Here is a 12,564-nt window from a genome sequence, read left to right as displayed (position 1 = left end):
TGGTGTCTGTGCCCCTTCTCTCAGCCTGCCTGTCTGTCTGTCTGAAAATGTTCTAGGTGGTGGACCCTATATCAGAAATATGACAGGTGTGGTCCCTTGTCAGGCTTATCTCATTTCTTTTTTTTTTTTCAGGAAAGCTTTTATTTTATTTTGTTTTATTTATTGGATAGAGACAAGGAAGTCAATAGGGAGAGAGGGAGAGAGAAAGACCACTGCAGCCCTGCTTCATTGCTCATGAAGCTTTCTCCCTGTAGGTGGGTATCTCATTTCTCAACTGAATTTTTTTCTGAAATATATGTGAGTTCTGTCTTGTCAAAGTTTAGACTTTTAAAATCTCTAGCATCTTCAGAAGTGTGAACTCCAGGGATATTATCTCTTTTGGATGTTCTGCTTCATTAGTGCTGGCATAGTGGTGGTAAGTCCTTGCTAAAGAAACAGCAAAGGGGGCCCGGCAGTGGTGCACACAATTAAACGCACATAGTACTAAGCGCAAGGACCACACAAGGATCCGGGTTCAAGCCCCCGCTCCCCACGTGCAGAGGGGATGCTTCACAAGTAGCAAAGCAGATCTGCAGGTGTCTTCTCTTTCTGTCTTCCCCCTCCTCTCTCTCAATTTCTCCCTGTCCTATCAAAAAATAAAAGTAAAAAGCCACCTGGAGTAGTGGATTCGTAGTGCCAGCACTGAGCCCCAGCGACTAGAAGTAAAAACAAAGAAATAAATAAATAGAAAGAAAGAGAAAAATTAGGTCTGTGTATTTTGTGGCAAGTAGACAATTGTAAGAGTCCGTAACTCTACTGTGAATGACAGGCTTCCCTCAAGGAATGACACAGTCATCTCTGCAGTCCTTGTGCCCTGTTTCTGGGAGGACTGACCTAGATGCTCCCTCTCGTGTGCATGGAGAAGTGGAGTCCTACGTGAGCGGGAGCCTCAGACATCAGAAACAGCTGGGGACGGGTGGGGGCCAGTGGACGCTCTAGAGAAAGGCCAGAACCTCCCCAGCAGAAAAGGGAGTAGGTGGGGCTGGGGCTCCTACTTCCCCTCCTTCTTGAACTCTGTTTCGAAACCCTTGGAATCTTGCACAGGAAATGAGCCCCACCCAAATAGTGAATGCGCTTTCCTTCTTCCACACTTCCAGATGAAAGGTTAGGGAGTGAAGGCATGGGGGTCAGGCAGTAGCGCAGTGGGTTAAGTGCACCTGGCTCAAAGCGCAGGGACCAGCAGGAGGATCCCGGTTCGAGCCCTGGCCCCCCCCCACCTGCAGGGGAGTCGCTTCACAGGCAGTGAAGCAGGTCTGCAGGTGTCTGTCTTTCTCTCCTCCTCTCTGTCTTCCCCTCCTCTCTCCATTTCTCTCTGTCCTATCCAACAACAATGACATCAATAACAACGATAATAATAACCACAACAATGGTAAACAACCAGGGTAGCAAAGGGGGAAAAATGGCCTCCAGGAGCAGTGGATTTGTGGTGCAGGCACCGAGCCCCAGCAATAACCCTGGAGACAAAAAAAAAAAGAGTGAAGACATACTCCCACTGTATAGTGCGGCTTTTTCTTTTTTGAAGGGGAGGGGAAAGAGAGAGGGAAAGAGGGAGAGAGACGCCTGCAGCACTGCTTCACCACTCTTGAAACTTCCCCCTACAGGTAGGGACCAGGGCTGTGGTGCAGGGGGTTAAGCACAGGTGGCGCAAAGCTCAGGGACAGGCATAAGGATCCCGGTTCGAGCCCCTGCTCCCCAGAATTCACCTCACAAGCGGTGAAGCAGATCTGCAGGTGTCTATCTTTCTCTCCCACTCTCTGTCTTCCCCTCCTCTCTCCATTTCTCTCTGTCCTGTCCAACAACAATGGCAGCAATAGCAACAATAATAACAACAATAATAAACAAGGGCAACAAAAGGGGAAAAACACCCTCCAGGAGCAGTGGATTCATAATACAGGCACTGAGCCCCAGCAATAACCCTGGAGGTGAAAGAGAGAGAGAGATAGGAAGGAAGGGAGGCAGGAAGGAAGGGAGGAAGGGAGGGAGGGAGGAAGGGAGGGAATGGGGGGAGGCAACAACTGATAGGGAAACCAGGGACAAAGGAAGACATTTTAGAAACTGGAAAACAGAATGTGTGCTGTGAGGAAGGACCCAGGAGAGGGGATGAGTGGAGTTTTAGCCATGTTATTCCTTCACTCAGGGAAAGACGTTCACAGTCAGCTCTTGCCATTTCTAATCTGTGTCCCTTCTGACTTTCCTTCTCTGTTGTATTATGTTTGCTTGTTTAAAAATATTTTGGGGGAGTCGGGCAGTAGTGCAATGGGTTAAGCGCTCGTGGCGCAGAGCGCAAAGACCGGCTTAAGGATCCCAGTTCCAGCCTCCAGATCCCCACCTGTAGAGGAGTCACTTCACAGGTGGTGAAGCAGGACTTCCGGCGTCTCCATGTCTCTCTCCCTTTCTATCTCCTCCTCCCCCTCGATTTTTCTGTCTTTACCCAATATTAAATAAAGTTTTTAAAAGATTTTAATAAAAATAGAATGAAAAGGTTGTTCTTATTTCTAAATTCTGGAAGGCCCTGAGCCCTCAACCATCTCCTCTGAAGAGCTGTGTATCCAAAGAGAGGACAGTGCTTGTGTCCAATGGCCTGTCTCAGGGAGCTGCCATTTTGTGACCACTGAGGGTTGTTCACTGTTTCATGATGTTCACGTTGATTCCTTTCTCCCACTAGACCTTTGGAAACATCAGATCATGAAGGAAAACTTTTCAGTTGTAAGACCACCAATAGTTGAAAATTTTGTACAGAAGTTAATGGAGAATTGCCAGGATGGTGGACTAGAGGTATGTCCTCAAAAGTGTTCGTTCTGAGCTTTGTTGTTGTTTATTTCTTTGTTTGTTTATACCGCTAGGGCATTGCTGTGACTCAATGCTTACTCAACTCCAACATTCCCATCAACCATTTTTTTCTTTTCACTAGAAAAGAGTGAGACAGAGAAAGAAAGAGAGAGATAAAAGGAGAGACACCACAGCACCACTCTACCATTTGTGAAGCTTCCCATATGTCAGTGCCCCGTGTGGTGGCTTAGGGCTCAGAGCCAGGCCTTTGCACATGGCACTTTGTGCTCTACCAGTTAACTACCAAGCCCCCTGGTTTGTTTGGGTTTTTTTTTTTTAACATAAAGTCAATAAAAACTTTCTTCTCAAAACATCTTATCATTCTTCTGTTGCTGCCTTAAAATGAGACTATGGATACTAAGACTGAAACCAAACTAGTAACCACTTACTACCATTTAATTTGGGGTGGAGGACAAATGTTGATTTCCCTTAAAGATAGGAAAGTCATGAGAAGATGTACATTGACTGATTTCAGAAATGACCAAATGTTTGTATTGATTTAATCACTATCAACAAGACTGTAGGATAAGAGGGGTACAATTCCATATAATTCCCACTACCAGAGTTCTGCATCCCATCCCCTCCATTGGAAGCTTTCCTACTCTTTATTCCTCTTGGACCCAGGATCATTATGGGGTTCAGAGGGTGCGAGGTCTGGCTTCTGTAATTGTTTCTCCGCTGGACATGGGTGTTGGCAGGTCAATCCATACTCCCAGCCTGCCTCTCTCTTTCCCTAGTGGGGCGGGGCTCTGGAGTGGTGGGGTTCCAGGGTACATTGGTGAGGTCATCTGCCCAGGGAATTCAGGTTGGCCTCATGGTAGCATCTGCAACTTGGTGTCTGAAAAAGCATTAAGATATAAATCAGAAGGATGACAGAGGATCTAGTGGGGGTTGTATTGTTATATGGAAAACTGGGAAATGTTATGCATGTACAAACTATTGTATTTACTGTCGAATATAAAACATTAATTCCTTAATAAAGAATATATATATATATATATATATATATATATATATATATCAGAACAAATTGTTTAATAATCAGGAACCTGAAGGTAAGAATATAGCAGATGAGATTTGGGGTCTCCATTTTGGAAAAAGCTAGTAGGTCTGTTTTAGGTATATTCCAAGGGGCCCATGGCTTTACTAATTTTTGCCTGAGCCTGACAGCTCACATATAGTTGGACTAAAGGTATTGTCTGGGAAGATGGTGTCAGAGTTGGAAAAAGGACTTTCTAGCTGGATCTGGCCAGAAAGAAGCTGCCAGATATGGGGAAGTATGTGAATATTGTTAACTATAAACCCCGTCGATTTGATCTGGGGCCCATTCAGCGCAGGAGCCTGTGTGACCTCTGTGTCCCTGTAGGTCTGAGCTAGGAGGCAGGGGACGCTTCACAAGCTGCAAAGCAGGTCTTCAGGGGTCTCTCTTTCTCTCTCCCTCTCTATCTCCCCTCCCCTCTCAATTTCCCTCTATCCTATCCAATAAAAAGGAAGAAATGGCTGCCAGGATTAGTGGATTCATAGTGCCAGCACTGAGCCCCAGTGATAATCCTAGAGGCAAGCCAGGTGGTGGCACACCTGGTTGAGCAAACATGTTGCAGTGAGCAAGGACCCAAGTTCAAGCCCCTGGTCCCCACCTGCAGGGGGAAAGCTTCACAAGTGGTGAAGCAGAGCTGCAGATGTCTCTCTGTTTCTCTCCTTCTCTGTCTCCCCCTTCCCTCTCAATTTCTGGCTGGCTCTATCAAGTAAATAAAGATAATAAAAATTTTTTTAAATTAGACTTTCACTTATACCCAGACGTGATACTATGCATTCTTTTTTTATATTTATTTTCCCTTTTGTTGCCCTTGTTTTTCATTGTTATTGTAGTTATTGTTGTTATTGATGTTGTTGTTAGATAGAACAGAGAGAAATGGAGAGAGGAGGGGAAGACAGAGGGGGAGAGAAAGATAGACACCTGCAGACCTGCTTCACCGCCTGTGAAGCGACTCCCCTGCAGGTGGGGAGCTGGGGGCTCGAACCGGCATCCTTACGCTGGTGCTTGCGCTTCGCGCCATGTGTGCTTAACCCACTGCGCCACCGCCCGACTTCTGATACTATGCATTCTAATGAGGAGTTGCAGATTTTTTTTGGGGGGGGGTCCTCACAGCTCAGAGGTTCTGAACCAGAGGTACAATGGTACTAAGTATGGAACAAGCTCAAACACATGCTTGAATTAAAAATTTTAAAAAATTTTTAAAAGATGAAGTATATGGTTATCCTTCAAAGAGAAGGAAATTCTGATGTGTGCTACAACTTAGATGAAACCTGAAGACACTAGGCCACGTGGTTTCCTGGGGTACGGGAAATGGGTTCTGGTAGGGAATTGGGGATTGAGTCTCGGTTTTTGCAAGTGGAAAGTGTTCTTGAGACGGATTGCACAACAGTATGAGTTCACTGAGTATGGCTGAACCATACACCTCAAGACAATCAAAACTCCGCATTGTCTGTGTTGAGTGTTTTGCTACAATTAGCAGCTAACAGAAGCTTGTGGCTCATGATCTGCTCAGCCTTTGTCTGTAGATGTAACCCCTACAGAGAGGGTGGGCTGTCTCCCAGGAAAGAAGACAAGCCCCCTACCAGGTCCAACTACCTACTCCGACTCAGCACACACCGAGGAAGGAGACTGGTTGCTGTCCTGCGGGGGTCATGGGATAAGAGGACCCCATTCCTCCCACGTGTGTGCCCAGTGGACTTCTAGCCTCCTCGGGACCTTGTGCAGTGGCAGAAAACCCACTCGGTTCCCTCTTTTCCAAACACTCCCACTAGGCCTGGCAGTTCTTGTTTCAGTCTGCTCTGGCTCAGCTGCATCTGACCTCTCCACCAGCTCTGCCCTGGGTCCCAACTCTGTCCCTGCTTGTTTGGTCCCTCCCACACAAGCCGTCAGGTGCCTGAAGGCAGGTACATCACAGAAGCTCAGCTTGCACGGCTGCTGGCATGAGCAAAGCCTTCGTGCAAAGCTCAGTGCGGGACCAGCTCTGGAAGGATGAATCAAACCTGCAACCCCTCTGAGAGGTGGACCATCACCCCTTCCTACCAGCAAGTGCATCTGGGGCACATGGACAAGAGAATGGAGCAGGTGCTGGGTGTACCCCAGTATGGTTCCGTAGCCCCCATGTCCACTTGGTCGATTCCAAATTATATTCCTCCATGAGGATCATTTCTGGAACCATCCGTTCCACCCCAGTTCCATGGCTGCCGGTTCTTAGTAACATCGTCCCGCCAGATATTCGTCGGGATGCGGCATCATCTAAGTTTATTTCCCACGTCTACGCTCCACCGGACCTGCCAATATACGCGGATATCTTCGCCCACCCTGTCCAACGCTTGACGTTTCATCACCCAATCTGGTCCCCTACGCCTACACTGAACTTCTCTGTTCCAGACTCTTGGAAACAGAGTTGGCAGTCAGCTGAGGTCAAGAACAAACACCTCATCACAGACCCCTGCGAGCGTCAACCCGGCTTTGACCTAGCACGTTATGATCGGGCCCTCCTCAATCGCTATGGAACAGGCCATGGCCGGTGCGCCGCTATGTTCCATCGCTGGGGAGCCAGAGACGACCTGACCTGCCCCTGCGGCTCCAGACAGACTATGACCACATAGTCAACGACTGCCACCTCTCCAGATTCAAAGGAGGTCTCGAAACTTGACATCAGGCTCAACCTGACGCTGTTGACTGGATACGGAAGAAGGGCAAACGCTAGAAGAAGAAGGGCTCCCCCCTCACCTGGGTGCCTCTGCACGGAGCACAAGCAGCAGGGTACACATTGCAAATATCAATCCACCTTTCTCTTCTTCACGCTACGCCATCTCCATTCGTTTCATTCATAACAATCCTAGTCAGCTCCTCTAGTCCAAGGCTATCTGACCAACAAAGAGTGAGTGCCCTATCCTGCGTCCTCTGTTGGGGATAAAACGCTAATTCAAAAGCATATATGGCACACCTGGTTAAGTGCACATAGTTTTAAGCTCAAGAACCCATGCAAGGATCAGGATTTGAGCCCCCACTCGTCCCCTGTAGGGGGAATGTTTCACGAGCGGTGAAGCACGTCTGCTGGTGTCTCTTTCCCATTCCCTCTATATCTACCACTCCTCTCTCAATTTCTCTCTGTCCTATCTAATAAAAAAGAAAAAAAATGGCTGCCAGGAGCAGTGGATTTGTAGTGTCAGCACCAAGTGCCAGCCATAACCCTGGAGGCAAAAAAAAAAAAAAAAGATATATGCACTCCCATGTTCTTAGCTGCACTATTCATAGTAGTCAACATAAGCTGCCCAGTGACAGATGAGATGACTGCATGAAGAAATTATGGGAGGGGACTGGGTGGTGACACACCTAGTTAAGCCACATGTTACCTCATAAGGACCCAGATTTGAGACCCTGCTCCCCACCTGAATTTCATAAGTGGTGAAGCAGGTACTGCAGGTGTCTATCTTCTCTCTCCCTCTCTGCCTCTCCCCACCTAATTTCTCTCCGTCCTGTCAAAGAAAATAGAAAGGAAAAATAAATGGCCACCAGGTGCGAGGATTTGAAGTGGGGGTGCCTCTGTCAACTATGGGGCTAGAACCAGCTGTTCCCAAGTGGTCACATTTCAACACAGAACTCAGAGGAACCCAAGAAAGATACAATCAGGCTTGGCCTTCCAAGTCATTTGGAAAGTCTGCTCTTCCTCCAGTTAGAAGACTTAAACATTTTCACATAACGTATTTAATTAATTATTATTTAGCTCATTTAGTTATCATTTCATTCTTAGTTTGATTTACAACCTTTGTATATTGAGAATATTTAGACACTGAGTGTGTGGGCACCATCTGTAGTTGGCCTGGTTCATGATGGTGGAATAGAACACAAGCTGGGGGTAACAGTGTTCTGCAGACACCTGGAGAGATGAGCAATCATACCCATGTGTCAACAGCTGTACTGTAAGCCAGTAACCCCCCAATTAAGAAACAACAATGGGAATTGGGTGGTGGCGCAGCAGATTAAGCGCAGGTGGTGCAAAGCAGAAGGACTGGCATAAGAATCCCGGTTCGAGCCCCTGGCTCCCCACCTGCAGGGGAGTCGCTTCACAGGCGTTGAAGCAGGTCTGCAGGTGTCTGTCTTTCTCTCCCCCTCTCTGTCTTCCCCTCCTCTCTCCATTTCTCTCTGACCTATCCAACAATGATGACATCAATAATAACTACAACAATAAAACAACAAGGGCAGCAAAAGGGAATCAATCAATCAATAAAAATTTTTAAAAAGAAAAAATAATAAGGGGGCAGACAGTAGGGCACCCAGTTTAGCACACACAGTACTAAGTACAAGGACCCACAGAAGGATCTGGGTTCGAGCCCCCCACTCCTCACACTTCACAAGTGGCAAAGCAGGTGTCTATCTTACTCTCTCCCTCTCAACCTCCCTCTCCTCTCTCAGTTTCTCTCTGTCCTACCCAATAACAGTGGTAAAAAAAACAATGGCCGCCAAGAGCAGTTGCTTAGTAGTGCCAGCACCAAGACCAGCAATAACCCTGGAGCCAAAAATAAAATAAAATAAAATAAATAATAATAGTAAAATAAGAGTTGAGGTGGGCCTGCTTTGTAATACAAATGGCTTCTATTTGAGCCTAGCCCCCACCTCAGTGAAGGAGGCTTTGATGCTGTGTTATGTTCCCTCTCTCCTTCTGTCTTGATTTGTACATGTGGGCCAAATCCTGTACAGAAGCCCAGGAGGTACCATCCTCTCAGCAAGCCTTCCATGCTCAAGGAGATTGACCTCAAGTGGTGGTTGTCTACACAGAAGTGAAAGTGGGTCTGTGAACAAGACCACATGTGCCAGGAGTCCTGGCATGACAAGGCTGCCCTGGGGGAGCCTCTGCAAATGATGTCCTTTCCTGTCCAGATCACTTTCAGAAAAGAACACCTGGAGGCCTGCCTCCTCTCCCTGGGTTGTGACGTGATGGCAAGAGAACGCAGCAACTTTGAGACCTACTCCATGTGTTACGAGCACGTGTTGGAGCATGTGAGGCAGAAGCTCTGCCAGAAGGAGCGGGTAGGTTCCCAGACAGACCAAAGAACTGTGACTGATGAGGAAGATGTGGGGAGGGAGGGCCAGGACACTCTCCCTGGTGGCAAGGACAACATGGGCTTGGAGAGATGTGTCTTGATGCAAGAGTTGAGGTGAAAGGGACTTTCCGAATTGACTTTCTCATTGACGTGTTGTCCTGGGCACCAGTAGCTTCACATACACAGGGAGCTCCTGTTTGGTCAGGATGTCCACAAGGAGTCTGGTATAGCTGACCTCCCCACCCTTGGCAAACGCAAGACACCTGTGCTCTTCCTAGTCCAGCGAAGAAGTAGCGTCTTTGAGTAGACTGGCTATAGCATGCTCTCCATGGCCTCACTGAAGAGACTCCCTGAAAGTGAGGCCCCCCCCCCCCGTGGGTTTGAGAGTCCTTTCTCAAACCCCCACATGTACCCCATGTCATGTCAGAAGTGCAGTGTAATTTTCGTTTTTGACTAGGAAAAGTAAAAAGTGTGAAAACAAAACAGAAACAATGAGTCATGACTAAGCCCCCTAGCTTTCCTGTCCCCTTAGTTGGGTCCTCTGTACCAACGGGTCCTGGGAGTGGGTGGCGTTTCGTGGAGCAACGCACACTGTCCAGTCTCCAAGCGGAGCCCGAGGTTCTCAAAGCGAAGCTCCACTGAAACACAGAGGAGGTGCGGGGCAGGGGGGTAACTTCAGGACCTTGAGATGCAGTTGGAGGCCTACGTGAGTTTGATGTTTCACTGTGTTCTTCTCTTCAGGAAGTAGATTTTATCCGAAAAGGCCAGAGTTCCTCTGAAAATGAGGCTAGTCAGGTAAGTTGTGACTGAAAAGGTTCACTCTTCCGCTTCTCAAATCCAAGGGGCCTGCAGAACAGCTCAGTTGGATAGAATGCCACGTTGTCACGTATGCAGCCCAGGTTCGAGCCCAGCCCCCATTATGTTAAAAGATGTTTTGGCGGTATGGTCTCTTTAACTCTGTCCACCTCACTGTCTCTGTCTGAAACAAAGAAAAAAGGCATTTCTCAAATCCAAAATCTCAGACGTGATTATAAGTGGGACTTCTTTTTTTTTTTTAATTTTTTTTATATTTTATTTTATTTCTTTATTCCCTTTTGTTGCCCTTGTTGTTTTATTGTTGTAGTTATTATTCTTGTTGTCGTCGTTGTTGGATAGGACAGAGAGAAACGGAGAGAGGAGGGGAAGACAGAGAGGGGGAGAGAAAGATAGACACCTGCAGACCTGCTTCACCGCCTGTGAAGCGACTCCCCTGCAGGTGGGGAGCCGGGGTTCGAGCTGGGATCCTTATGCCGGTCCTTGTGCTTTGTGCCACCTGCGCTTAACCCGCTGCGCTACAGCCCGACTCCCGGGACTTCTTTTTTATTTTATGTCTTCTTTAACTCTCTTTTTTAAATTCTTTATTATTATTATTTAGTTGGTTCGAGAGTTGTGGTTGATTGTCAAGCTATTTAACATTATTATTATTATCTGTATTTAATTGGATAGAAACAGTCAGAAATTGAGAGGGAAAGGGGAGATAGAGAGGGACACAGACAGAGATACCTGCAGCACTGCTTCACCACTTACAAAGCTTTCCCCCTAAGGTGGAAACCAGGGACTTGAACCTGGGTCCTCGTGCATAGTAACGTGCATTCAATCAGGTACACCATTCAGTCAGGTACGCCTGGCCTCCTAAGTGGGACTTCTTAGTGCCATTTTCTAGTGGTTCCTTCAGAAGTGGCTTGTAAAAGCTGTGCCAAGGAAGAGCCACCACAGAAACATTTGTGGGGTACATTTTTATTCTTTATTACTATTATTAATTATTATTACTATTATTTTAGTTGCTAGCTGGCACTTAATGCTGGCATTACAAATTCACTGCTCTTGGTCAAAATTTTCCATTTTTATTGGACAGGACAGAGAGAAATTGAGAGAGGAGGGGGACGTAGATAGGGAGAGAGAAAGACACCTGCAGGCCTGCTTCGCAGCTTATGAACTGTTCCCCCTGCAGGTGGGGAGCTAAGGGCTCAGACCAGAAACCTTGTGCTTGCTGATCTATGTGCTTAACCAGATGTGCTACCATCCGGCCCCCTATTTGTGTTCTTTTATAAACAATAAAAACATTCTTCTTTTTTCTTCTGTGTGTGTATGTGTGTTTTGGAGGGGTTGCTTGGAATCTTTTGTTTGTTAGTGTTCTTTTGAAGCCAGTTTCAGAGAAAAAGAGATACAGAGACATCAAGGGAAAAACAGGTTGGGGATGGAGGCCGAGAAAATGGAAATATTTTCTCCAGCTGAGAAGTGTTTATATAGTGCTCCTTCTAGGTGATTAATTGGTCAATCACTTATTGAGCACCTATGACAGGTCTGTCACTAGTCTGGAGCCTTTGAGCCAAACAGATCCTTCTGCCCACAGCTATACAGCAGGGCAGTCATCTGCTTCCTCAGATTCATAGTAAAAGAACAGGTTTTAAAAATATTTTAGCTGTTTACTATTAGAAAGAGGCAGAGAGAAATTGAGATGGGAGGGGGAGATAGGGAGAGAGCCAGAGAGACACCTGCAGACCTGCTTCACCACTTGAGAAGCTCTCCCCCTGCAGGTGGGGACTGGGGGCTTGAACCTGTGTCTTTGTGCACTGTAATGTGAGTACTTAACCAGGTGCACCACTGCCTGGCCCCAAAATTTTTATTTTGTTTCTATTTACTTATTGGATAGAGACAGAGAAAAATCGAGAGGGAAGCGGGAGAGAAAGAGATCCCTGCAGCACTGTTTCCCCACTCATGAAGTGGACCTGCTGCAGGTGGGGGGTGGGGGGCTCAAAGCCAGATTCTCGTGCACGACCTTGCTCTTAGTACTGTGGGCTCTGAACCCAATGAGCAACCACCCGGCCCCCAGTTAGTTCCCACCTAAAACATGTATTTCTGTGGCTAGGTTGCTGACCTCAGTCACCACATCATCATGGAGATCACTGCTCTGAGAGCCCAGCTCACAGATTTAGAAGAGGAGAATCTGAATCTCAAAAAAGAGATTAGAAAAGAGGTTCAAGAAGAATATGAAGAATTAGTCCGCGCCTTGTTCACGGCCTGTTTACACATAAAAGTAAGTGGCCGGTGTTACTCACCCAGGCATTTCTCTGGGAAGGCAGGGAACTGACCCTCACAGTGGCCACACACAGAGCCACTGGCCACAGATAGGCTGGGGCTCTGTAAGACGTTGAGGGGGTCTTGAGTTGTTCAGATCCAAGTTGTCACTGCAAAGAGAGTCAGCAATGGGTTGTCACATTTTACCATAATAGACACTGAACTTTAGGGACCAGGCAGTAGCGGACCTGGTTGAGCGCACACATTATACATTACACAACACACAAGGACCCAGGTGCGAGCCCCTGGTCCCCACCTGCAGGGGGAGAGCTTCATGAGTGGTGAAGCATGGATACAGGTGTCTCTCTGTCTCTTTCCTTCTCCACCTCCTCCTCTGCTCTCAAATTCTATCTGTATCCAATAAAATATAAAATAATAAATAATATATAAAAATATTTTATATATGTATTGGACAGAGACAGAGGGAAATCTAGAGGAGAGAGAGACAAAGTGACACGTGCAGCACTATTTCACCACTCACGAAGCTGACCCCCT

The 12,564-nt window shown here is 47.0% G+C and overlaps 1 protein-coding gene across 1 annotated transcript in view; it reads left to right on the top strand.

The window, feature by feature from the left end:
• LOC103120718 (coiled-coil domain-containing protein 162-like) overlaps window positions 1-12,564 on the top strand; it is a 108,194-nt gene that overhangs the window by 69,757 nt on the left and 25,873 nt on the right. The window contains exons 13-16 of the mRNA XM_060190864.1: window positions 2,705-2,814; window positions 8,789-8,938; window positions 9,694-9,747; window positions 11,861-12,028. Of these exons, the coding sequence (XP_060046847.1) occupies window positions 2,705-2,814; window positions 8,789-8,938; window positions 9,694-9,747; window positions 11,861-12,028 (482 nt within the window). The remainder of the gene's footprint in view (window positions 1-2,704; window positions 2,815-8,788; window positions 8,939-9,693; window positions 9,748-11,860; window positions 12,029-12,564) is intronic.

Source organism: Erinaceus europaeus, chromosome 4, assembly GCF_950295315.1.
Source record: "Erinaceus europaeus chromosome 4, mEriEur2.1, whole genome shotgun sequence".
Lineage (NCBI taxonomy): Eukaryota > Metazoa > Chordata > Mammalia > Eulipotyphla > Erinaceidae > Erinaceus > Erinaceus europaeus.
The sequence above is the reverse complement of the archived record's forward strand: the minus strand, read 5'-3'. Positions and strand labels throughout refer to the sequence as shown.